Source organism: Acromyrmex echinatior, chromosome 14 (genome assembly GCF_024713525.1).
Source record: "Acromyrmex echinatior isolate Ae372 chromosome 14, ASM2471352v2, whole genome shotgun sequence".
Taxonomy (NCBI): domain Eukaryota; kingdom Metazoa; phylum Arthropoda; class Insecta; order Hymenoptera; family Formicidae; genus Acromyrmex; species Acromyrmex echinatior.
In genome coordinates this window covers 9,724,973-9,752,160 of record NC_141865.1, presented here as the reverse complement: position 1 = coordinate 9,752,160, position 27,188 = coordinate 9,724,973, and the positions used below count along the sequence as shown (strand labels likewise).

At 32.9% G+C, this 27,188-nt stretch overlaps 5 protein-coding genes across 10 annotated transcripts; 3 read left to right on the top strand and 2 right to left on the bottom strand.

Annotated features, from left to right (window-relative positions):
• Positions 1-221: 221 nt before the first annotated feature.
• Positions 222-5,321, bottom strand: ida (anaphase promoting complex subunit 5 ida). Of its 4 annotated transcripts, none has more exons than XM_087413574.1 (12): positions 5,208-5,321; positions 4,359-4,480; positions 4,211-4,260; positions 3,759-4,135; positions 3,514-3,670; positions 3,242-3,423; positions 2,862-2,981; positions 2,426-2,555; positions 2,038-2,340; positions 1,765-1,886; positions 1,385-1,655; positions 222-1,295 (listed from the first exon to the last, which is right to left on the bottom strand). In XM_087413574.1, exons 2-12 carry the CDS (start codon positions 4,477-4,479, stop codon positions 924-926), a joined length of 2,205 nt encoding a protein of 734 aa, XP_087269700.1. In that variant the 5' UTR covers position 4,480; positions 5,208-5,321; the 3' UTR covers positions 222-923. The 4 variants fall into 4 exon arrangements, with proteins under 4 accessions (XP_087269700.1, XP_087269699.1, XP_087269698.1 ...); XM_087413573.1 differs by lacking the exon at positions 5,208-5,321 and adding an exon at positions 4,573-4,858; XM_087413572.1 differs by lacking the exon at positions 5,208-5,321 and adding an exon at positions 4,642-4,858 and having other exon boundaries at positions 4,359-4,531.
• Positions 4,959-6,529, top strand: Naxe (NAD(P)HX epimerase). The gene has a single exon (XM_011060920.2). The coding sequence runs from the start codon at positions 4,959-4,961 to the stop codon at positions 5,802-5,804; it is 846 nt and encodes a 281-aa protein (XP_011059222.1). The 3' UTR covers positions 5,805-6,529.
• A 2,184-nt stretch (positions 6,530-8,713) lies between these two features.
• Positions 8,714-9,612, top strand: robl (dynein light chain roadblock). The gene is made up of 3 exons (XM_087413577.1): positions 8,714-9,007; positions 9,080-9,158; positions 9,238-9,612. The coding sequence occupies exons 1-3, from the start codon at positions 9,005-9,007 to the stop codon at positions 9,447-9,449; spliced, it is 294 nt and encodes a 97-aa protein (XP_087269703.1). The 5' UTR covers positions 8,714-9,004; the 3' UTR covers positions 9,450-9,612.
• A 792-nt stretch (positions 9,613-10,404) lies between these two features.
• Positions 10,405-13,048, bottom strand: LOC105148887 (XK-related protein 6). Its single transcript, XM_011060914.2, has 4 exons — positions 12,449-13,048; positions 11,947-12,265; positions 11,508-11,663; positions 10,405-11,406 (listed from the first exon to the last, which is right to left on the bottom strand). Exons 1-4 carry the CDS (start codon positions 12,749-12,751, stop codon positions 10,919-10,921), a joined length of 1,266 nt encoding a protein of 421 aa, XP_011059216.1. The 5' UTR covers positions 12,752-13,048; the 3' UTR covers positions 10,405-10,918.
• A 529-nt stretch (positions 13,049-13,577) lies between these two features.
• roq (RING finger and CCCH-type zinc finger domain-containing protein roquin) lies at positions 13,578-26,220 on the top strand. Of its 3 annotated transcripts, none has more exons than XM_011060912.2 (16): positions 13,578-13,797; positions 14,566-14,728; positions 15,623-15,845; positions 16,155-16,388; positions 16,882-17,057; positions 17,185-17,518; positions 17,707-17,995; positions 18,285-18,427; positions 18,650-18,942; positions 19,186-19,311; positions 19,458-19,708; positions 19,852-19,976; positions 20,266-20,434; positions 20,559-20,628; positions 20,704-20,925; positions 21,191-26,220. In XM_011060912.2, exons 2-16 carry the CDS (start codon positions 14,567-14,569, stop codon positions 21,332-21,334), a joined length of 2,961 nt encoding a protein of 986 aa, XP_011059214.1. In that variant the 5' UTR covers positions 13,578-13,797; position 14,566; the 3' UTR covers positions 21,335-26,220. The 3 variants fall into 3 exon arrangements, with proteins under 3 accessions (XP_011059214.1, XP_011059215.1, XP_011059213.1); XM_011060913.2 differs by having other exon boundaries at positions 13,579-13,790; positions 18,653-18,942; XM_011060911.2 differs by having other exon boundaries at positions 13,581-13,790.
• The last annotated feature ends 968 nt before the right edge of the window (positions 26,221-27,188 follow it).

The following is a 27,188-nucleotide window of genomic DNA, read 5'->3' as shown; positions in this document are numbered from 1 at the left end:
CGAGCGTATCATTACTGATTTAATTCGAATTAAAATGAAATAAAAATATTTTGAATTATAAAACACTCTCCGTATTCAGTCAAGACTATTCTTTCGTTCTTTTTGTGCCCAATAATATTTCTTCTGAATTTATACAATTTCCAGTTCGAGCTAACTATGCGCCAATTATTTGTTGAAGCTCATTAACAGCCAAGATGCATATTTGCAGCAATAATATTAAATTGTTTTTAATTTTATTTGTGTGATATTACTAGTCCTGCAGCTTCGATTTAGAACAGTAGTGTTTCAAAACTGACGAATAATAATGGATGCACAATCAGCTTGAAATTGTATAAATTGTAAAATTATTAGGTACGAAGAATCACTTTGACCAAATGGTACTAATGTAGCATTTTTCAGTTTTCACTATGCTTAATCCCATTGATTGATTTTCATTTAATTAATAAATTGTACAAAATATGCATTTGTAATGTTCCAATAGCGTACAATAAAGTGTATTAAAAATTTATTTCTACATTTATAATATAATATATTTAAACACACGTATTTTTACGTTTTTACATTATACAATAATTATTTTATGTATACAATAATTATTTTATGTACACTGATTGAATGCAATCGAATTCACTGCATTTGAAGTAACTCAAATTAATAATTAATTTAATAAATATATGTCAAATCTTACTCTTTCGCAGTAAAAGATGAATATAAAACAGACTTTAGTAGAGTACCTATACAGCACAGAATTTGCAGCAATATCGCTGTAATAACATTGCAATATTGCTGCAACATGCATTATTGCTGCAACTTTTGTGCTGTAGGGACAAACAAATTAATCTAAATTTATGCTTTCTTTTCCATTGTTTCTTTTCCACATATACAACGTATACATTATACAAAACCATACTTTTACTACAATTTTAATACAAAAATTGATCGGTAGGAGTCATTAGATACTGTTCATCCATTTGGCGAAACTCGAAAGCGCACTGGTTTCGTTCAGGCAGGAAGTTAATCTCGTTATAAAAAACTGCTTGCAGATGCACGATACTCTTAACTTTGGCGATAGCATTAACTTTTGTGAAGAGCTCCTGTGCCTTCGACAGGGATTTTATTCCGCCGAGAATCATCTTTTTTCGAGCTTCAAAAGGTTTCTCTGATGCTGAAGCTATCAGACATTTGCCATATAACATGAATGCCCTGCCTTGATCGTAACAGCCACCGTGACCCAAGACTGTGGGGATAGCGTTCTTCACCGAGTTCAAAGCCAACACAGGCAGACCCATTAACAACTGGATTAATACATACAAGTGGGGATGTATTTTAGTCGATTGAATTATATACACTCATATATTCTCTCATAAAGAGAATTAAAACTCACTTGTATATTGGCAAGGTGCATCTTGACAAGCGCCTTGTAGTATGACAAATGATTCTGTGCAGCCAATTCCAAGGCTGAACAAAGACGCATTATGCAATTAGTAGCGATTGCTGTCCCGTTGTCTGGCAAGGAGGAGGCACATGTTATCTGACTAGAAAGAAGCGCGGCACGTATCACATATGGCGGAGTCACGTGCGGATGCTCCTCGATAGCGCCAATGTGCTCTAGTCCTTTCGGAAAATCGCCTTTTGCCAGGCAAACTTCTACCAACCTAGAAATTTCAGATTTAGATTGCAGGAATGCACATTTTCTCACAAATACAAGAACAATTATATATTTTTCTTTGGCACATGCGCGCTCGTAAAATAAACTCTTTGTACCTGAGTTTGGATTCCAGCTGATCCAAGCTGGAGATATTCCTAGCTACTGCTTCTGCCTCGCCCCATTTCTCTTGTCGCAGCAGTTGCGTCAATATATGCAATTGTTCGCTCAACATCCAGATCTACGAAGCAATAAACTGAATTACGAATAGAAAATCAAAGAAAAAAAAGGAAAATCTTTCTTTTTCAAATACTCTTCAAAATTCAGAAATTTTTCGTGGAGAAAAGATTTTATTTGAATAATTTTCATATTTCATTTGTGAAACAACATACCTTGTTACAAGGACTGTTGGGGAATCTTTCCTTGGCATGTGCCAATACAATGTCAGCGAGAGCGTATTCACCAAACTCGATCAACATATTGGCGACAGTGACGATTGCCTGGCACGTGGATGGTCCATTGAACATATGCTGCTTCTTATCACCTGTATTGTGGAGAAGTAGTAACTGGCCGCAAAGGGAGGCCATTTCCATTTTGCCATAGTACGCCCACAACGCCGATTTCTCCGCAAAAGTGATAGACATCAAGTCGGACATTGAATGCTGGCAGTTTAGCATGTCCGATTTCATCAATATCTATATTGAAATATAAATTGTAAATTTATTATTAATATAAATTTGTACAATGTGTCAAATTGAATAATTACTCTTTACTACGCACCTCGAATACTTGAGGAGGATTTTTGGCTTCTAAGGCGTAACTATGCGCGTGTGAAATGAGACTTAAGCCTGTCGTATGTGTAATTCCGAGTAGACTTGCTTTGCCAACCGAGCGTTCTATCAGAGATCCTCTAAGAAAGGAATAACGCAAATATATATATATATATATATATATATATATATATATATATATATATATATATATATGCATAATAAAATAATATAACAAAAAGTTAATTATTTAAATAAAAGAAAACCTATACAACATCTTGATCACAACGTGATTCCTATATGTATATCGAGATTTCTTTATCGATCGGTTTAAGAAGGTAATTTTAATGTAAAATTATACACATTTTAAAAAAGATTAGATTTTAACTGTAATATATCTGTGTAAGTGACGAAAAGATGAAGAATCTCTCATTATATTGACTTACTTTTTGTTCTCTTTACTGATTAAGTAGGACATCCAAGAATGCGCAAGCTGCAAACACACGTTGTCTCCGGCTTCCTGAGCTAATTTAATAGCTTCTTTCAAAGCGTACTGTGCTACTTCCCTTTTCAAGAAAGCCACGAAAATTACTTGGTTGAAACAAATTTATAACGCTGTGTACAAGTACGTACGTACGTACGTACGTACATACGTACGTACATACGTACATACGTACGTACATACGTACATACGTACATACGTACATACGTACATACATATATACATACATATAAACTACTACAGGTTTTGATTGTTAAATAGATTAGAGGATAGACAAAGAGTTAAGAGAGCTTAGATTTAAGATAAGTAGACAAAATAGATTACTTATGGTTAAACTGGGCATGTAAAACGGCCAAGTTGAGTGCCGCGTAACGGAAGGTACGAGATCGATCCTCGGGTGTGGATCGGTTCTCCAGAGGTGCCAGTCTATCGAAACAGTGATAGAGACTGTCTATCGCCCCACAAAAATCATTGACGCGGATGCAGTTTAGATAACTGAGGTAATGCTGGAATAAAGGCAAATCTGTTGAGCTGCAAAAAGACATTTATTTCACATTTATCTAATAATTCACATATATATTCTATTGGACACTCACTGCATCTGCATTGTAAGGATTAGACTTTAGAAGATCTTTTACGAGAACTCGCAGCTCCATTGGTGGCAGTGCTTTATGCTCGTCAGTTTGTAAAGCATGCGCTTGTTGCGCCACGAGTAATTCCGCTTGTCTTCCACCCCAAATTGTTTTTGCTTTACTATAAAAAGTATTGACATTGACAAAATATCCTACTTGTAAATACTTGTAACATTACATTATATATAATGTTCTATTCTAAAACTTACTTATCCGGACCAAAAAAATCCTCTTGCTTGGAGATTGAAATGTCAGAATTCTCCAGACTATCGATTTTTTTCACGACATATTTCTCCATATCGTTGTAGAGAGCAACCACTTGATCGAAGGCTAATTTTTCAAAGAAAATGAGCATCCTACGAACGTACAATCCAAGAACAGAATTTCTACTTAATGCTGGTAAAGATAACGCATGATCCTTGGATTCCATTAATCGTCGAAGATTATCAAATAAATCTAACAGCTGATCGATTCCTTTCTCATGTATAGCATCCAGATTTATTTCCAGTCGATCCGCAAACCGATGTAGGGCATATTCTGGCTCGTATAACATATTCAGCAGAGCATCCAACTCCATGTCTGCCGACTTAAAAAATAATCATCTTATATCCAATCCAAAATATGCCTCTCTCTCTTTTTCCTTAATGTGTAAAATAGTTACCTGAATTAACTTTAACGATGCTAAACAAAAGTTACGTCTCTCCATGATCACTAGAAATTGTCAAAGATTAAGTTTGTGCAAAGGAATACAAAGTTGATGTAACAAATTTATATAGACACAAATAAAATGTCACATAATAAAAGCATACCTTTCGTGGTATCGTTACAGTATTCTTTAATTAGAATAACAGTTGCCACTTTGTAAGGAGTTAGGGTCTCTTTCTGAATCTTCCTCACATTGCCATCGACGGTTACAAATTCCTTAGACATTCTGTTACATATGTCATTTACCGCGTAGAGCCGATTATCATTCATAGACATTCTTGTAAAATTAATAAATTTTTCATACATGTATGTACATACATACGATATAAATGCTACATCCTTTGAACGATGAGTAAAACGACCTAGTATCTAATACCTAGTACCTACTCTACATTCAATATTGTCGTCGTTTACATCATCGACTAGTCATAAGTCGTAAGTCGAGCGAGATTTCAAAAGAATTCCGCCAGATGATGCCACGTGTTGTTGTTGTTGTTGTTGTTGTTACACTGTCGCTATCGCTTGATAGCACGAACTTACTACCTAATTCTTATTATTATACAATCTTATGCTTTTATATTCTTATGCTTATACAATCTATGATTGTATATGCAGCGAAATAAGCAGTGATAAGCAAAAGATAGACAACTAGTAGGTAATTCACATTGCAAAGATAAACTCACGAACGATTTCGTTGTCAATAGATGTTACAATTCGTACCGTGCACTCTGAAATCGCAAAGCATCAAGGGGATCAAGATCTGTAAGTCTGTGATTGACAAATCATCGTTTGTCCTGCTTGCAAGAAGAAAATACAACAGAATGGTCAAATATTTAAATCAGTCGGAAGCTATTAACGTTGACAAAGATCTGTTCGAGAAGTATAAATTTAGCGTAGATCAGTTAATGGAGCTAGCCGGGCAAAGCTGCGCCGTTGCGATTGCGAGATCTTACCCGTTGTCGTTGGACTCGAAGGACGCATCCTCTAACCGAGTATTGGTGTGCTGTGGGCCTGGCAACAACGGTGGTGACGGCCTAGTTTGCGCGAGGCACTTAAAGCTCTTTGGATACTCGCCAGAAATCTATTATCCAAAGAGGACGAATAACGAACTATACCAAAGGCTGTTGCATCAATGCGTCGAGAATGGTGTACTTGTACTGGAAAATCAGCGCATAGAGGAAGCAACTGCAGACTCGACAGTTTTTTTGCACAAATATGCGATTGTAGTGGATGCTCTTCTGGGATTCAGTTTCAGACCACCAGTTAGAGAGCCGTTTGTTCATATCATCGACATGTTGAAAAGCACAAGCGTGCCTATTTGCAGCGTGGATATACCATCGGGCTGGGATGTCGAGAGAGGCCCACCTGAGGATGGTGGCATAAAGCCACAAATGTTGATATCTCTAACGGCACCAAAAATGTGTGCGTCAAAGTTCGACGGAGAATTCCACTATCTGGGTGGACGATTTGTGCCTGAGAAGTTGGAATCTCAGTATAATCTCAATCTACCGAAATACGCTGGCACGGATTTTATTGTTCGGTTATATTGACAAATGCTTACAAATCCTGTTCTATCCTATCCCGTGCGTAATGTGTTCTCATCGTCAGAAAGTACATTTGAATTTATCACGTGACCAACTTTTTTTTCAACTATTGTATTAGTTACTCGAGAGAAATATTTAGCTGAAAAACATAATTCTGATCATAAACAATTTATATTTCTCCTTGTTCTCCAACTGTTTACGAAAGCAGTTATTTTAATATTATACATATATGTATGTAGTATTTTCAAGTGCAGTGGATTTTAACCTAACCTAACTTAACCTAATCTAACCGGATCGATCACATCATGTGTTTTACTTTGATTTCTGGTTGCACGAGACCATGATAGAGTCTGAGCACAAGAATTATCGTAATACCTACTTAGACTTGAATTGTAGACATAAGTAACGCACAAACTTTCACGTATGACGTACGACTTATTGTCGTGTCTTTAAAAGACAGCAATAAATCGTATGTCATACGCCAAAACTTGAGTGTTACTTACGTCTACAACTTAAGTCTCTAAATAAGGGTTAGAACAATTCTTGTGCTCACACCCATACTTTCGAGTCACATATGGATTAATCAAATTGGGTTGGATTCAGACCCACTACACTCGAAAGTGCTAATAATTATTGATAAATAAATTATATATACACTTTTGAATTTATATTCGTTTAATTGCAGTTCTTGAAGATACTAATAATAAACATATATTTCTCTGGTGGAACAATCTTAAATTTATTTATAATGGACGTTATAAATGTGGGCCCGTATTCAAAATGCGCTTACAACGATGTTAGCGCGCTAACATGCTATAATTTATCGATAAAAGTGCGTTCTGAATACGAACCACGAAGTAGGAAGGCGAATTTTTACAGATCATTATTTTAATGTTAACGCTATATATCTTTGTATTGAAAACATTGCCAATACTAATTACCAGTCAAATATTCCCCTCTCATTCGATTAAAAGAGAATACTCGAAGGTGATTGGTAAATTTTTACAGATTACGACAGATTAGGTCGAAATTCTTATGTTCTGTTCTCTGTTGTCTATTCCTTTTATTATGCAGAGCCCTTAAGTTGTCTTGTAACAAGACTTGTTACAAGCGCCGACAGATTGATTGTTCGTCATTGTCTATCTATCAAAATTCGTGAACATAGTAAACAATACAACCAAAAAATCGTGGACATTATCGACCGGATCTTGGGCATTGACTACATAATTAAATGTCCACATTTTGTGAACATAGAGGTGTTTTAAAATAAAATAACAGTAAAGTCATTAAATTAACAAAGTATCGCGATGAGAAAATTCACTGAATTAGCATTTGGAGCCATAATAGCATCGAAGTGCTATCCTAACCTTCATTGATTATGTTAAAAGACTTGGAAATCCACAGGGGTCTGGAAGAAGAAGAAGAACCTGATTCTGTTATTATAGAAAATGCCCGGTTGCTATGTTGAAAATTGCAAAAACCGCAGCAAAAGAGGCTAAAGTTTTGAATAACCGCGTATCATGGAGTTAAATTGCGGCAATTTACAGTACTTTGTTAATCTAGTGACTTTAAAGTAACAGCTAAATTCGTGGCATAACTTTGGCACTATAATATGAGTATTTGCATCCGCCGTTTTTAGTGTATTCTTTCCTCAATCTTTCTCTATCTCTCTTTCACCCTCTCTCTCTCTCTCTCTCTCTCTTTCTCTCCTCTCCTCTCTCTGTCCACTCCGCCGCTAAACTAAGGCCCGTATTCATATTCAGACCTTGTACTTAAGGCTTCCTTAAATTTATCTTTAGATGCTCAGCAGCCAATGAAATAATTCGTACAGTATCTAAAGATAAATCTAAGAAAGCCTTAAATATAAGGCTTATGAATACGAGCATGAGAAGATTGATGAGAGAACAAGGAGTAGGGAAGAGATTAAAAATGGCAGATACAAATACCTAAATTATAATGCTCTAGAATGACCACTCAAGTTTCTCTCTACCTGTTGTATGATTACGGCCTAAAGCCTTGTGCCCATAATGTTAGAAATCGATCCGGATGAAAAAAGAATTGACCAATCGCAATGGTCATGTGTTTAAATTGTTCCAATATGATTTGTTAATTTTTTCTTTGTCCGAGATCTCGGACCGATTTCTAGCATCGTGGACATCAGGCTTAAATGCACGTTGATCGGCGTAGGACCGGGAGGGAGGTGGGCTTTTTTCTGTAATGTAACCGCAAAATGTTGTGGCATCCCTAGTTTTACTAGAAGTTTAAGTTTGATAATCTTGCGTTAAAAATTAGACATAGTTTTATACTGTCTGTATATTTTAGACAGAGACCGTTTTTTTTTTAAAAAGATCGGTAGATATTTTTTTGTTGACATATAAAGATTAAAAGTTACCAAGCCGAGTCTGTTTGTAAATTATTCGCAGAATAAAAATATTATTTTGTTTATTGTAAGTATGTATTGTGTCTTAATTTATCGGAACATTCTCCACAATGGCTGTACGTTCTCCACAATGGCTGCGTTCAACAGAGAAAACAACTTTGCAGCTTGTAAAATTCTTGAATATGATTGGTTGATGCATTTAGATCCAATGAGGAATTCAAAGGGCAACACCAATAATATTGAAGAATTTTACAATTGCAAAGCTGTTTTTTACTAAACGCAGCCAATGTCTTGCCCTCTGAAAAAGTGGATGTCAATTACACAATAATATCCACTTCTTTGTGGTGCTCCTGATGAAATAAATCATTAAAATCGTTGAAATAATACACTAAAATCTTTCAAATTAATAGAGATTTAAATGATTTCGACGATTTATTTCCATCACAGATGGGTACACCGCAAAAAAGTGGAATGAAATCGTTGTGTAGTTGACATCCACTTCTTCAGAGGGCGATAATGCGCTGGGCATTTTGCAATTACAGGAAAAAGGCCCTCATATCTTCTCTCTCTCTCCCAGGTTTATTCTCTCGTACGTACATTTAATATATTTATGAAATATATGCATTAATTATACGTAATTTCGCATAAAAGAGTGGCGTTTTTCCTTAAAGGAAGCCACGAGAAAAGAGGATAAATTCTGCGACACGGTAGACACACAAATTATCCTGAGTCCTCAATAATTGGTTAATTTGTTGCAAATTGTGATAGCATCGTTTTTCAAGGGATCTCACAACTGTATCTCTCTCTCTCTCTCTCATTCTACAAAATGGTACATACATATACATAATTCCGTAATTTCGCACGAATTGGATAATTGTTTACGAAATGCGTACATTTTCAGGCGCAAGAGGTCGAAGAAACTATGAAACGGATTCAATCTCATAAGGGAGTAGTTGGAACAATAGTGGTAAACGCGGAAGGTATTTAATTTTATATTTAAAAACATGAAATCATCTATTTGTGATTGCCAGGAAATTCTTACTGAATTTTGATTTTCAGGTATTCCAATAAAATCAACATTAGACAACACTACGACAGTTCAGTACGCAGGTTTGATAAGTCAATTATCAGATAAAGCCCGCTCTGTTGTGCGCGATCTGGATCCGACCAATGATTTAACTTTCCTGCGCATCCGTAGCAAAAAGCATGAAATTATGGTCGCACCAGACAAGGAATTTATATTGATAGTAGTGCAAAATCCAGTTGATTGATATCTAAAGGATGATAATAATGCAGAAGTACATTGCAAAATTCAAATTTATTCCCTTAGTAATTTTATCGATTAATAATTATTAACTTATTCCACGTATTACGTTTGATTTTAATAATTATTCAATTAAGGAATGAAAGAATAAAACTTGATTATTGGTATAATGCAGCATTTTATTTCCAAGTTGGTTTAGTGGAACTTTAAGAATTTTCGTACCGTTTTCTTTAGCACTTCATATTTTGTGGTACTTTTGCAAATCAATTTAGTAATAAATTCTAAATAAATATTATTAATTATTCCTACATTTTTGTATTATTTCAAACAACTACGAATATATTAGGTGTTGGAATTAATTCGTAGCGTTTTTTAATGAAAGAATGTTATTTATTTCACATGAGCATTAAAAAATACATTAATGAAAGTACTTCCCATCACTTGTAAAACGCTACGAATTAATTCCAACACCTAATATATGCATCGACATGTACATACATTCTGTTTTATATATGATACTTAATTTCTATATATAATTCATTTATATTTTATGATATTCTTTAGTTATATTATAGAATACTATTGTATCACAATGTTCTGTTAATTTAATTCCACACAATTGAAATTATGTTTTTATTATTACTTTTATATCTTATGTAAAAGTATATATTAGGTGTTGGAATTAATTCGTAGCGTTTTACAAGTGATGGGAAGTACTTTCATTAATGTATTTTTTAATGCTCATGTGAAATAAATAACATTCTTTCATTAAAAAACGCTACGAATTAATTCCAACACCTAATATTTATAATTACTCTGTGTGCGCGTGTGTATTATAGAGTACTATTTTTTTTGTTATTTCAAAGTTAAATCATAAAATCCTTGCCAATGTAATCTTTCTACACCAGGAAAAAAATTTTTTTATAAATACATTAAAATAATTTAAAATAATTTAAAAAATATTTTTGTTCTTTTTTTATTTTAAATATTCAGAAATTTATTCTTTTATTGTAAAAAAGTACAGTCTTCAGCATCAATATCACATAACATGTATCTAACGTTTTTCATTAAAAATTTGCAAGCAGCATTATATATTGGATATAACATATAAATTATTTATCCCTGAGAAATATTTCTTACAGTTTAAATTGAAAAAGTGTAAAAAAAAGATTCTTATTAAAGATTTCAATATAAAAGACAATATCTAGTTGGTTTCTATTGATAACACAGCCATGTACTTACATTTCTGCGCAGTCTATGAGACATCTTAAAACTATATGTTGCAGATTTAGTCAAAATGTGGCATTGCTTATATATACACACACACATATATATATATATATATATATATATATGAATTTTAATATCGAGATTCTTTTTTTTTCGAGATACATAATGTGTATCTCGAAAGATACTTTGTAAATTATAATGCAAAATTAATTTAATCTCCTTAAAGTAAAAAATAGAGATTCATGATTACATGGCTTGAAGTGAATTTGAAACACGTTGCTTTTTCGAAGGGTGAAATCTAGTATAATATATTATCATTGCTATAATTCCTAGCAAAAAGGAAACGATGCAAGTAATAAAGAATATGTTAAAATACCAAGCCTCTGTAACTTCAGGAGGACAGGTATATCTCCACAATAGACTTGAAGTAATGTTTTCTGCAAAACAGAGCATATAGAAACATAGATGTTTCCAAAATGTATTGCAATCTACAGTATTTAAATATATGAAAATGTAAACTATGCCAATAACTATGGCAAATAAGCTAGAATAAATGCGTTCTTTAAATGTTGGCAGCATATGTGGTGGGCGATCATAAGCTCGGCAAAACTCTAATATTCCATGAGAATTGATCAAAATCCATATGGTCATGATTACCCAATGTATTAGGCAACCGATTATAGTATATAGAGGCCAGACGCTTGCAATAATACTGAGAGATAAGATTCTTGCCACTGTAATCATCATAATCAATTATATATAATCAATGATTTTTTTTCTAAAATACATGTCTCAATTGGAATATCATTTCATCTGTTGATTGTTGAATATGTACCTGTAATGCTAAAGTGCCACAGAAATTGTAGCACGGTTCCTACAACACCAATATTCAATTTATTTTGTTGAGCTAATCGAATGCTACGATGATAACTGGCCATTGCCCAACCCATGCTTGCAAGCGAGCTGACAATACTAGCTACTTGATGTACAACTGAAAAATAATATGAAAAGCATGTTAAAAGAGTCGCTTGATAATATCGATCTATTACAGTACATGTTTGCAATGTATAAATAAAAATTTTTGATTCTATGCCAAGATGATTGAAAAAGCTAAAATTATTTGACAACAAGTTGGAATATGAAACTAGGTTTTTAAAGCTATTTTTTTCTTCATTGTCAATTGTGCTAAATCTTTAGTAACTTTACAATGTGTGAGATTGATCGAGTATAAATATATTCCACAAAGTATAGATATACACAAAGTATAGATATACATTCAAAATTAATTTCATTGTGGTAATGCTTTAGCATCAGAGTTAGCTGTAGGATTTGTTGCGGTGCAGCTTCCAAGAAACATTCAAATACTCTTAACAAGGCAACATCTTGATCTTCTTTGAGCATCCTTAAGTAATATCTCCTTTCATTGATACGATCCTCGGATTTCTTGCATTTACGTGCTTTTAATGCACACTTCAGGGTTTCCCAGTAATGTATAACTGGCGCCAATTGCAAAAAAACAGCGATTGTACAATACAATCCATTTTTAATCAACAAATGTGTCGTTTTATACTCATTCGATGTACTGGAACTTATCTATATCAAAGAACATACTATGTTATGTACGTATACACACACACACACACACACACACACACACACACACACACACGCACGCACGCACGCACGCACGCACGCACGCACGCACGCACGCATATTGAAATTGACAGAAATAAATTAATCGAGTTAAACTTAGTATAGCTATATGTAGTACTTCACTTGTTTATCTTGAAGTTGCATCCTCCTGCTGATAACAACATTGATCAGAGAGGGAACAAGTATGAGGCACATTGTCCAAGCAAAATACGTTACTTTAGCACCCAGGTAATATTGGATAGCGATATTATAATCGAAACCCATGTCGACGACATGCATTACTATGGAGCAAGCCAGCAAGAAGACATCCAGTCTGGAGATACGGGGAGTGTCTGTCGGCAGGTCAGTGATGTCAACGTCGAAATGGATACCTGGAAACACGCTGGCGAGATGGAAAGAACGACGTTCGCAATTTCTCTCCTCCATAGCGTCCTTATTTTCTAATCTGTCTATTTTCTCTCCAATCTCTTTGCTCGGGACTCGGGACCAAGTGCAAAGTGCACGTTGCAACGTGAGTTGGCACTCGCCCACGCTGCAGCTCACACATCAATTGACGTGAATTGATGTGAATTGACGAACGTCAACAAACAATCCACATCACATAAATCATATTTCTTGATTCCGCCCCTCGCGCCGCGCCACGCCGCGTCGGCCATTGCCCAGATGTTCGCCGCTACGACGAACGACGATTCAATTCGAAGAGTCGATAGATATCGGCTCTCGACAAGAATCGAGACGCGCGGTGATGAGAAACATAACTATCGACCTTCTCTTTACTCCTGCATGCAATTGTAAACAATTCAGATAAAAACAGAACGATCGATAATTTTCTCATAAACAACTAGTTCAAAATTGTAATTTTTCGGTAATATATATATGTATAATAAGATATTATAGCATTAAAAGTATGCGTGTCTATATTTATACAGCATTTATATAATAATAAAAAAATTACGAATTTATAATCACGAAACTTTGCCTATAGAAGTGACCGTCTTTAGGGTATATCCACACAAAACTTGCATAGCCGCATAAACGTATGCACAAAGAAAATTATCCAATCACATTTTACGTGCGTCTTTATAAGAGAAATGCGATTGGTTATTTTTATTTATGCATATGTATACGGCTATGCAAGTTTGTATGGATGTATCGTTGATATTATCTCGTCGGTGCAGGTCAGCAGCACTGTCAGCAGGGACAGCCCAGACAGCAGGTGACGCGTCAATGGTTGACGTCGTCGTTGGTCGTCGTGTCGTGTCGTGTCGTGTCGTATCGTGTCGTGTCGTGTCGTGTCGTGTCGTGTCGTGTCGTCGTGAGTCGTGGTATAGTGATCATATACAGTCGTCTGTAACATAATAGTAGACGTTGTCATCTTGCGAGTTGCGAATCGCGCAAAATTGCGCGAGAGGCGTGATGCGCAAAAAGTGTAATCGATGTGATGTTTTGCGAGGGATATAACGAGGTGGGTGGTGAGATTTCATTTTTTTTTTCACAATCGATCTGTCGGGTCTCTTGGATCCTACAATTTCCTTGATTTGACATAAAGTACGTCGCAGTATTACAGCACAGTACAGCCAGTATAGGCGGATGCAGGCCTGTTGGCGAGGTTGCGATTATTTTGTCAAATTCCCTCCTCTGCAATTTATTTCTGCAATTTATTTCTTACAATATCGTAATCAATTGTAACGTTTGATCGATGTTTGACAACGACATTTATTTATTGCGTCATATTTCGTGCCATGATTTCTTTATTTGTAGACATTATCCTGGATAAATATGGTTATGCAAAGCAGAATCTGCATGCTGGCTATTTTGCACACTCACATTTTCCGCCTTCTCTCTCTCTCTCTCTCTCTCTCTCTCTCTCTCTACACTTTATATCTAATTTTTTTGTCTTTTTTACCCATTTTTATTTGTTTAATAAACTATATATCTACATACACACAAACATTAAAATATATTTTATGAAGAAAACGATAAGATCTAAAAATAATGTATCCATATCTCTTCATTCGGAATCTTTATTACTTATTAATTCTTATTTTCTAAGACTAATTAAAACTTTATGCTTGGATGAACAGACTTTGGAATTTCTATTTTATTCCATCAAAATGTAAACCATCAATCAAAAAAACAATAGCTTGCCTAAAGTATCTTTTAATTTAAAAAAATTAAATAATTACAATTTTCTTCATTTTGATTTTTGTATAATTTAATTTTTTTCTATTGTCCTATAGAATGCCGATACAGGCACCACAGTGGACTGAATTCTTGTCGTGTCCAATCTGTTGCCATGACTTTGATGTGGCTATACGAGGTCCCATATCACTTGGCTGTGGTCACACCATATGTCGTGCTTGCTTGGCCAATTTACATCGCAAGCAATGTCCTTTCGATCAGGTAGCAATATAGGTATTTTAGTATGATATTACATTACTCAACAAGAAATAGTCAACACTTCCAAAATGCTCAAAATTGCACAATTTTCAGATTGTTGTCAAAATTCTGTGAAAAATCACTGTAGACCAAAAAAATTTTTTTTATCAGTAAAACTTCTTACTTTTTAACATATTGGCCATTTTCCAAAAAAAATGTTTATCTTTACAGTTCTATATCTTAGCAAAGATCATATTATTATGTTCCTTAAAATTACATACATTTAACAGTCTGCAGCTTGATAACAAATTTTCTCCAAAAAATTTGATATTTTTATAAAAAAATATAAAAGGTATTAAAAAGAGTTTTAAATGCTTTTCTACAAATTTTCTTATATTAGGTGTTGGAATTAATTCGTAGCGTTTTTTAATGAAAGAATGTTATTTATTTCACATGAGCATTAAAAAATACATTAATGAAAGTACTTCCCATCACTTGTAAAACGCTACGAATTAATTCCAACACCTAATAATTTTTTTTGATCTTTTTTTGAATTACGCTAGATTTACATTTCTTACAAATCAATGAAATTTGACGAAAAATTATCGTGAAAATCTTTTACTTTTCCAATTTTGCAGAATTAATTTTAAAAACTATCAAAAGCATGTCCAAGTACAAATTCAGAGCTTCAAAATGCTTTTTCAATTCTTGATCTGAAAATAGGGCAATTTTGAAAGTGCTTTTTCCTATTTCTCGTTGAGTAGTATAATATAATATACAAATATATATATATATTTGTACATCTCTATGTGTGTGTGCTTGCATGTATGTATATACGCATAGTATATGTATAGCATACATATATACATTGCTTAGAATTTTATAAACAATTCTTTATTTTGTTTGTCCTTTTTACAGAGCATTATCAACACTGACATCGAAAAATTACCTGTAAATGAGGCACTATTACAATTACTAGGCAATCCAATTCCCATCGTTGCTTCAACATCTGCATCGAATCAACAGCAGAATTATCAGAAGCTTCTGCCACCCGACCAACATGTTAATTACCTGAGAGCTAAGAATTGTATTGAAGAACTTGCTCTTTATCTTAAACCATGTCAAATTAGTAATACTGCAGGTATGCAGTATACAAAATTTTAAAATATCAAATAAAATAACCATTGAAAGATAACAAAAATTATATTAAAATTTATCGTGTAAGGAATATACATGTAGTAAGCAATTAAACAATGTTATATGTTGTGTTACAAATACAATAATACTGTATTACAATAGATTTTGTTAAAATTATTGTATTTTATTACACATATGAATTATATAATATTTTAAAATATATATGATGTCTAATGTACACAAGCACACGCATCCATATGAATTGTTGCCATATTTACTTGTGTGATATGAATTATATTTGTTTGTTATATAGGTATCGGAAGCGGAGGTGGAGGACTGGTATCACGACCCATGCAACGCAAATTGGTGACGTTATTAGGTTGTCAATTAGTCGAACCAGAAGGTAGAGCACGTGCATTGCGTGCTGCTCGTAGTCTTGGTGAGCGCACCGTCACGGAGCTTATACTACAGCACCAGAATCCTCAACAACTCAGCGCTAATCTTTGGGCGGCCGTGCGTGCTCGTGGTTGTCAATTTCTTGGACCAGGTAAATTTTATTTATACAAGATAATTATGCAATTTGAATAAGCTGTATCTTTCAATGCATGTAAATAATAGAAGAAGAAAAAGATGTGTGTGTGTGTGCGTGCGTGCGTGCGTGCGTGCGTGTGTGTGTGTGTGTAAAAGTAATGTGGCATTATTTTCTTTGCAACTATAGTAATGGATGGTAGAATTACAATAAAGTGTTTGTTTTGCAAACTCATACATTGTAAGCATTATTTCAGTCTCGTTATTTGCTAAATATTAAACAAGGACAAATGATGCTTACAAGCGCTATGAAAAGGGAATGCATCTATAAATTGCATCCTCTTTAAATATCATTTTTCTATCATAGTTATTCTGCATATAGAAGAATCGAAATAAAGCCTCAAAGAGATATAATAACTTGTAAGATGTGCGCGCGCATATTATGTGTTACATTTTCCTTGGATAACTTATTTCTATAATTGTCTTTGTATTTTTATTACTGTAATTTTTAGCGATGCAAGAGGAAGTTCTCAAACTTGTGCTATTGGCTTTGGAGGATGGCTCTGCTCTATCGCGTAAGGTATTGGTGATGTTTGTAGTACAACGTCTGGAACCACATTTTCCTCAAGCTAGTAAGACTAGCATTGGACATGTGGTGCAGCTTCTATATCGAGCGAGTTGTTTTAAGGTAAATATGTGGTGGTTCATAAAAAGATTTAAACGTTTTTAATAAAACATTATATAGAAACTTTTTTACTGTACAATTATGTATATTAAATATATTATTATCGTTTTCTATTATGTTACGTTTTTAGGTATCAAAGCGCGAGGGTGACTCATCTCTAATGCAATTAAAGGAAGAGTTCCGTACTTATGAAGCTCTTAGACGGGAGCATGATGCACAGATTGTACAGATAGCCACCGAGGCAGGCTTGCGTATTGCGCCTGATCAATGGTCAGCGTTGCTCTATGGCGATACTGCTCATAAGTCTCACATGCAAAGCATCATTGATAAATTGCAGACACCACAATCGTTCGCCCAGAGTGTCCAGGAGCTTGTGATAGCGTTGCAACGTACACCAGATCCTGGACAACTGAGCGGTCTCAGGCCACAGTTGGAATTATTAGCTGCCATCGATCCTAATCCAGGTATGTAGGTTACCCGGACCATATGTAAAATTATATTCTGTATAAATTCTTAAAACTTATAATTATTAAAGTTCTTCGGATTGTGTACGAATTCTTAGAATCTTGATATCGTTATCTTGGTATCGTTATCAATAACTATTTTTTACTTAGTTAAATAAGTATATGTTTATAATTTTTATAATTTTTAGAGACAGAGCCACCAAGTTTGGCCGAATGTCGAGTGGCTTTAGAAGCCGTAAGAATAGTAGTGGCTACGTTAGTGGACTTTGTTCGACAACATGGAAGCAATGGCACGTGCGGTAACAATCGGAAATCAGTGGCGCAAGATAGTGGAGGTAGCGGTCCCATCGGGAGCTCGTGTCCAGGTTCAGTGACCAGCAAATACAAAGTCAGCATGTGCAGAGATTTAGCCCTGCGCGGCACTTGCCCACGATCCAACAATTGTACCTTTGCTCACAGCGACACCGAGCTTGATAAGTACGTTTATTTATTTGATACAATTATTCATTTTATTTTCTAGTATCTGTTTTTAAGAACATTATTAAAGAATATTGAAGAAAAGAAATCTCGACATCAAAAAATAATGGATAGAAAATAGTAATAATTTTTATTATCAATTTTTTGATAATAATATTTCAAATGAAGAGATTATATTTGACTATACGTAACCATTTTACTGCTACAATGATTTGCAGATTCTAGACACATACAATTCTTTTCAAATAGATTTTTCACACGAAAAATGAGTTTTTTTTTTTCTATACAGGTACAGATCAAAAAATCGTAAATTGAGTGTCAGAACAAATTCAAATCAGACGGAATCGAAGGGTGAGAAGAATAACAAGATTTTCAATAAGCAAAACGGTGATTTAACGACTTACCATCCCATAAAAGCACACGACAGGGATAGTGAGTATAGTGAATATTTATATTTAATATGATGGATAGATCAAAGTATTATACTAATTACAAACAAGATGTCTTTCAGAATAACTTTATTTGATAATTGTTTTGTATTCATAATAATAGTAAAGAAAAATCACTTAAATGTTCAAGTGAAGCACCCTTTATAATATATTTAAATAAAACAATCATCTCTATTATTTTATCATTTTATCTTAATTGTTACAGCAGTGGTGCAACATTCAACGCCTGTCCCGACCAACTTGGAAAATAATTTGATTGACTCATTGACATCGACCTACGTTTTGCCGCTTACATCCCCCCAAAACTTGTCGCATCTTAGTCTGTGCTCTGTAAAAGGAGGAACTATGTTGGATAGTGGAGGATCTCCTGGTGTCCATTGCTCTGGACATTACATAATGCCACCAGGATCTGTTCCCACAGTCGATTATGGACCTTCCTTGACAACTACGACAAACCTCGGAGTGTGGGATACCCCACAAATTGTACCAGCAAATCAAGTAACAAACGACAAAAAAGTTTAAGAGAAAATAGCTTGCTTTCTTATAATCAGTAATTTGCCGGAATTTCAAATGGATAAATTCGTTTAATAACAACAAAACAAAAAATAGTAACAAAAAGATTTGTTAGAGTAATCCTTTCAGTGGATAATATTTATTATTAATGTGACTGATAATTGATTGTAACGATAGTTTAAACATAATTTCAATAATGATAATAATGAAATAATCGTTTTGCAATAGCGAACGGCAATGGGAAAAACTATGTTGGCGATGTTATTGCAACGCAAAATGGAGATCTTAAATCAGTTGGAAATAATTGTTGGCAAACAGCAGCAACAACAACTAATATCACCGCAAATAAAAACGGTAAACATATATCCTATATGTTTCTTTGTATTCGAACGAACTTTATCATATTTTATCATTGTTTTGTGCGCGCGTACGTATGCGTAACTTATTTAATATATTTTATATTTTATACATTTTGTACATGATTATATATTTTCCCTTAGAATTACGATCTTCAGCAAGAGAGTGATTTATTGTCTGCACCCAACAATTACTCGATATGGACCGCTGCGAATAACTTTCGCTGTACATCCGGGACGGATCCACCGCCACCACCACCTTCGTCTGCTACCACTTCGCATCTACTCGATGATGACAGTCCCTTTATGTCTCCATTAGACGTATCTCCGGCAACCTCTTTGCCATCAGTTAGCAAACAAGCACCCATCTCAAGACTGTCTAAAACTTTGATAAGGTGATAATAAATAATATATGTATAGCTATTATATCGATTTAATTGTAATATCTGTACATGTACAATTTTAATAACTTTTATAGTTGCATAATTTAAAAAATTACATGATCTATTATTTAATAGTAATAAAGTAATGATAATAGGTCTCCCTACAACGGAACTCTGCAACATCTCTATAACGAGGAGGTCGATCCTACTCCTATCCCCACACTGTCTACTGCATTCAGAACTCCAAACTCTGTAACCTCTTGGTATTATGGCAGTCAACGTGAGTACGAAATATTATTTCTAGCGATTAGAGTATGTATATCGACAGAAATAATACGTAAATCAATATACATTCAATGCATTATATACTAAGAATTTCAAGAATTTTATTCACGAATATAATAACTTTTCCTATATCTGTAATATACATAAATAGATTTTTAATATAATTTTTTTTCTTCAAATGTTTGTTTTTCAAGAATTTTCTTATAGATATGTATAATGTTTCTATATACGATAATTGTTAAAGATAATTGTTAAATTGATATTAATTGCATATTATTGTGCAGCATATGCAACAGTTGGTGTGAATGGAATACAGTCAATGACGCCAACGAGCCCTGGTAGTGGTGATGGTGACAGCGATTTCACCAGTGATAATTACGTCGCACTTGGCCGCAATATTATTGCACCAGAATCACTATCACAATTCTCGAGATCGGAGTGTATGTCAAAAGAGTGAGTGATATATGTAGTTGTATTCTTTTATTTATAACTCTCTGTTATCTTTATTAATGGAAAAAAGAAAACAGATATTTATTATGTACAGATATGTATATTATATGTTATGTACACATTGCAGTTTAATTTTGGAATCACAGAAAGTAAAGCAGCAACTCAGACATCTTGAAAAGAAAATCAATGACTTAAAGGTAATGCGTCACATTTTGAATTTTGAAAAATACAAAAAGCATTGTTCAATTCATGTCCTGCATGTGTATATTTAGTTGGCTACGCAAGGAGCTACTACTTTCGTCACAGCAGGCGAACGATTGACGCAAGAATTGCGAATGATCGAGGCGGGTATCAGAGAAAGGGAGAGAGATGTACGAAATTGGAGCAATCCATACGGTGGTAGTACTGGTACTACCACTATTCCTTGGATTCAGCAGTCCACTAATGATTGGCTATCAAATCAAGAATATAATACGGATTACAAAACTGAGGAGGTAGGCCGTGCCATTTTATGCCATTTTATTTTGTAATTAATTTCCATAATTTATAACTCCATATATTTTCGTGAACGAATACAGAGAGAAATTGTATTTTTATTGCGGATTTTATTTCAAGTACTAATTTCACTACGTCTTTTTTATTTATATGATAAAAAAAATTATACAAATATTCCAAAATATAATAAAAATTCAAATTTAATATGATCATAAGCAAGAATTATCGATTTATCGATTAACTGATTAACCAATGTGTGCACAGGAAGATACATACGAGGCTGGGATAGCAAATGATATGCGCGAGCTAGAACTGCGATGGGAATTTGAGCTGCGCGAGCAGGAAAAACATTGGTCCAGTGGAGGTGAGAAGGATCCCATCACCACCACTACCTCCATGAATAAATAATAGGATATCTCTCCCTTCTTTTTCCCTCTTTAGCTCTGTTTTCCTTTCTCGTTCATCTTTCGGGAAACATGTATTTTTACATGTCAAAATCAATCTTCGATTCTATCTTTTTTAATTAATATTAATCGAGGATAGTAAAATTCCTTTAATTCATGGTCAGAAAATATATATAGTAATCGCAGACGTGCGGACCTAAATCTTGAACATTTTTCACGTTGATAATATCACGCGATGAAAAATTGTACGATTTTAATTCTAAATAATAATTTATCAATGGCATTGAGTTGTCGACTGTTGAAATTAAGCAACAATTTTACTACTTGGGGTAGATGATGATTATGATTACGTAAACTTCGTGAAAAATGTCAGACTTGAAATAATTCGTATCTTTTACGTAATTAATTTCCAAATTAGCAATCTTCTCGATTGATCTCTTGAACTATCCTGTTGTCTCTTTTTAATTTAAAAAAGAGATAAATGATACTGTAAAATTTTTATGAAAGAGATATATTTATTTTTACGGGATTTGTTAAAATTTAGCTTAATACGCAGTCAGTGTTTTATAAACAATGACTTCGCGAAATATGTGGGCGCGAGGAATGTATTAATTAACATATTTAATTATATGCAGATTTCGTATACTCTACTGATGATACGATATCATATATACATATAATGAATACACACATTCGAAAAGAATGCTGATCGCGCTTGACCTGATCGATAAGGTTAGACTCTGATGATAATAACAACACGTTATTACATTATATGCTTATACATATATTGTAGATACATGTGCTAAAGAAGAAATCGCGTTCCTTTTGAAGGACGCTATATTTATAGAATTTCTATATTCCGAAGATGGAAAGGAAAACGAAACTGCTACCTCGGCTTGACGATGGTATCCTTTATAGTATCTTGTATTTCACAAAATTTGTTTTCGAAAGATAATCAAAATCTTCTTTTCAAAAATTAATTCTGATCTTGTGCCGAAAGCGCATGAAAAGAAACGTCATGCTTATGTTTAATTAATACAATTCGATGTTTAATAAATTATTGTAATAAAATTAATCTATATTAAATTTTCGTGTTGCGCATAAACGTTGTTATGTTACATGCAATAATACGTAACGTAATAACTCTTATATTGATTATTAAGATTAACATCAATTTTATTAATTACATGTATCACCAAAATTCTGTTAAGAATTTATATCGCGAAAAAAAGTGGAGATGCGACTTTTGAGGGCCGTCTCGAGAGAGGAAAGTCTAGTTATCCTTTTTAGAAACTCGTTGCAATAGCAATTTGAAATCGACTCTTTTTTTTTTCTATTTTTACGGAATAGCAAAGAGCGATGAAAATAATTCCAGTTTTAGTGGAAGCAAGATTTTTTTTTTATAGACGGGATCTCGTCGATTCCATTTTATAAATCCTCAGGAGGACATACACACATACATTATACATACGAACAAATTTCTTTTTTCAATTTGACACGCGCGCGCGCGTGCGCATACGCACATGCACGAGGAGTGAGAGGGGGGAGGGGCGGGGGCATAATTGTGCGTGCGTGCGTGCGTACGTGCGTGCGTGCGTGTATAAATATATAATTACATCTGATGTTAAATTAATGCGTTTCTTTTTTTAGTACTGTCTATAATCGAAGATAATTCATATAAGAGCAATAGAGATGGATTAAGCTATTTTTAATTTAATTGGATTGTTATATATTTAAATTTTTATTTTTTTTTAAAAAAGATATTACTAAATTAATACATTAACTTTGTCTCAATTTTTGTGCAATCGAAATTTATTTTTTTACGTGTTTACATCCAAAAATTTTTGGAGATTGTTTAACAAATTTTTTAGAGTAGTTAATAAAAATTAAAAATCTCTATAACGCATTGATTTCTTTACAATTTTGTATAATTACCACTACATTGTTTTTCATCATGATTTTTTATTTCTTATGAAAATGAAACTCGAAATGAAATATTAAACAAGATAAAAAAATCAGTGCATTAATTGTTTTTCAACTTTGTAAGTTATTTCAAGTTTTCTCAGAATTTTTCTTTGGAATACATACTTAATCATTTTGTAGTATATCCGTAGTAATTATTTTGAAAAAATTATTTTAAAAGGAACGCTATGATAAAGAAAAAAAAATTATATTCGTAGTTTAATCGCAGTTTAATACTATTTTGTTATTCATTAAATTTTTATTATTTGACTTACGATTTATTATTGATATTGTTAATTTTTGTCGAGATTTAAATCATTAAGATTATGTATGACTACAATATAATATAATCATGCAAAATTAATGGAAAAGTATCAATCGGCGTAGATTTTCTGTAGCTAGCCTAGATACATATATTTAGTGCAATTTTATTCGTTTTTGTTCGTTATTTTGTGTAATAATGATAATAATAGTTGCGATAAAATATTTATGTTATATGAGTTTATAAATTTGGTATGTGCGCGTGTATGTATATGTACTTTTTTCACCGATTTTCGTGCAATATATGTATATATAATAATAATTACAATACATAACGTTAGCACTGTTTTAAAAAGTACTCGAGATTTTTTCTTTAATGAGAAGTAAAACGTTTATTTCTCTTAAGTTATTTTTCCAATTACTTTCATTCATAACAAAATTAATGGAAATATTTATGATAATATCTAAAAAAATATTTATATTTAAAACAATAGTGTTTCAGCAATTAATGTTTTAATTAAGAAAATTAATTCTGCTTATCTCTTTGAAGGAATCTCTTTCAATTAAGAAAAAAATTTTACGTTTATTAAAGAAATAAATTCCTAACGTACATTAAAAATTTTTATATACACACGCGCGCGCGTACACGTATGTATAATTATAAAGTGTGTGTGTGTGTGTGTGTGTTTTGTGTGTGTAAAAAGCTTAAAGTATATACACACACACACATACACACACACACAGCGAGATGCTTCACGAGGACCATCCGTTATATATAAAACCTAGCCACACGACCGAAATCTTTTTCTCTTTTTTATTATTACTTTCGTTATATGCAAAGTATTAATTTAAAAAAAGAAGTAAAAGAAAAGTAAAGATCAGACTTTGTATAAAAAATCATATTCCTTACTAAATGAAAATTCATGATTCATAATTTCTTGATAAATATTCATAATAATGATTGTTCATTTCGGCGAGACACAGATTCTCGTACTGTTTGCGCATGAAAATGATTCTGATGCTAATTATTACATAATTATTTATGTTAATTCCTACGATGTAAAATGTTTAATATTTTACATTTTGTAGAATAGAAAACAGCTCATCAAGTTTCTTGAATAAATATTATAACAATATTTGAAGTTACAATTAATAAAGTAGAAGACAGAGAATAATTGTTTAACTTATTAATTATTATTATTATTCTTGAGTAATAAAAACTGAAAATTTAATAAATTTTCTTGGTATAAATATTATAGTTTATCAAGTTTATTGAAAAATGAACTCTTGTAATAAAACACGATATTAATTATTATAATAATAAACCATAATTTTTGCTGAAGTTTAGATTTTAGCACAAAAATGACCCTTCCAGTAATAAACTTTTTAAGAGTTATTTTTGCGTGTCAAATACGCAAGAGATCAAATATGTCGGAGAGTTTCCCATATGAAAAAGAAAAAAAATAAAAGAAAAAACCGGGAAGTAACGAGCGCAACGCGCGATGCTGTGTTTGTGCAAAATGTGCTTCTGATTTATTATATTGCATGTTAAACATGTCGCTACTACTGTGTATGTACAGTTGAGATACATACGTGTCGATAATGATACGACGATTCTATTTGATGTATTAACTTGTTCCTTGTTTGAACGTTATAATAATATGATAGAATAGTTATATCACATATCGAAGTATATGGTGATATATTATAACCATTCAATGCACTTACCACTTATCAGTACAACAGAGACACACTTATTTCAAATGGTGAATCCGTTGTTCTGTATTTTCTTTCTACTAGTACTAATAGTGGCTATATAATAGTTTACAATTATATGATAAATTGCATGATTATACGAAATATAATAATTGTGATTTTTAATAATTGTGACTACAGTGATATATATATATACGATCTTGATTACGAAGGAAGATTATAACCAAAATTTATAAATATCTCTCAAGAGTGAAAAAGAAAATAATCTCGATTCATCGTCTAATTCCTCTTCGAAAACGATATCAACATCCATGCCTATCCATATTGAATTGATGAAAATCAAAATGATTTAAATATGTATCTATTATAGAAAGAGCCTAAGCGACTTTACTTTATTTTACTATCATATACATAAATCGAGATTATTGTCTTCAGACACGAAATACTATTCTTTTATAAAATTTGTAATTGACAACAAATAAGATTAATATAGTTTTGTTTTCACACTACAGAAAATTTCTAATTTATTTTGTGTGTGTGTGTGTGTATGTGTGTGTGTGTGTGTGTGCGCGCGCGCGCACGCGCGTGTGTGTATATAGAAAGAGCACCTTTTTTTTATAATAACAACAGCGAAAATTAATTATTATATTAATTGTGATGTAATAATGATCAGAAAAGAAAACTTGTTTTGTAATGAAAAATGATATACTTGCAAATGCAATAAAAATAATCTCTTTATATGTATATACTTTGCTATAAAGTAACTTGCTATGGAACAAAACATTTATATATATATATACACACACCACATATACACACACGCGCGCGCGCGCGCGCTATGAATATACACATATATGTACTATTGCATTCGCATATATTTTTCAATAACTGTGTACTGTAAGTGTGAAAGTGTAACAATAGATAAATATATTTATTTACTCACAACGGCAAGATATTTGTGCAATCGATTTTTTATGTCATTTCCCTTATTTGGAAATTTAGTAATAAGTAATAATACTTTTACCACCACATGTATGTATAGTTTTCCATATAGCGTGCTCGACGTATCTTTGAGACATGTTTTGAAAAATATGAAACAGGGTACGAAATACATAGATATATGTGCCATACATCTTGAGACTATGTGTGTGTGTGTCTACATTATATCTTTACACATCATAATAAAGGAAGAGTAAGTAATTTAAATTATTAAAACAGCCAATGTATTTGTAACTTGGGTATTGATTATGTGTATAAATATATATTTGATGCTGAAAAATTTTGCGATAAATGATACTATATATTAATATCAAACTTTTAATGTCTTTATTATTCTTATAAATTGACACTGAATGAAATTATGTTGATCACATACATATATTTGTGAACTTTAAAGAATAAATGCATGGTTTAAAGAATAAATGCAATATTATGTATCTCTGAGTAATTGAAAATTTGTTTGTGTATTATTTAAACAGTGAAATCAGTCCGCCCTACTCTGTACATGCTGATCAATTGCATAATAAAATATGTATAAGATTGATTTTAAAAAAATTACAGAAATTATTCGAATATGAATATTTAGTAAAAAAAGTCGTATTTCTCTAAGTATAATCGAATCGAACATCGATTAATTGATGCTCGTTAAGCCGATTGCTATGATTGCTATTCAGCGGATTCAATTATTGAATTCGCTGAACGCAGCCATTGAATCAATATTATTGCGATTGGTCTATTATTAATCGGTCAATAACCAATGAGCATCTTATGTAAATCATTGGACGCGTTCAAGTTGACAAAGCGGCTAGCCTGCTTGCCGAGCAAATGAGTATAATTGGTTGTTACTTATAGATCCAACCAAACATATTCAATCGCTCGGTAAGCATGCCTAGCCGCTCTGCAGTCTTGAACTCGCCCAA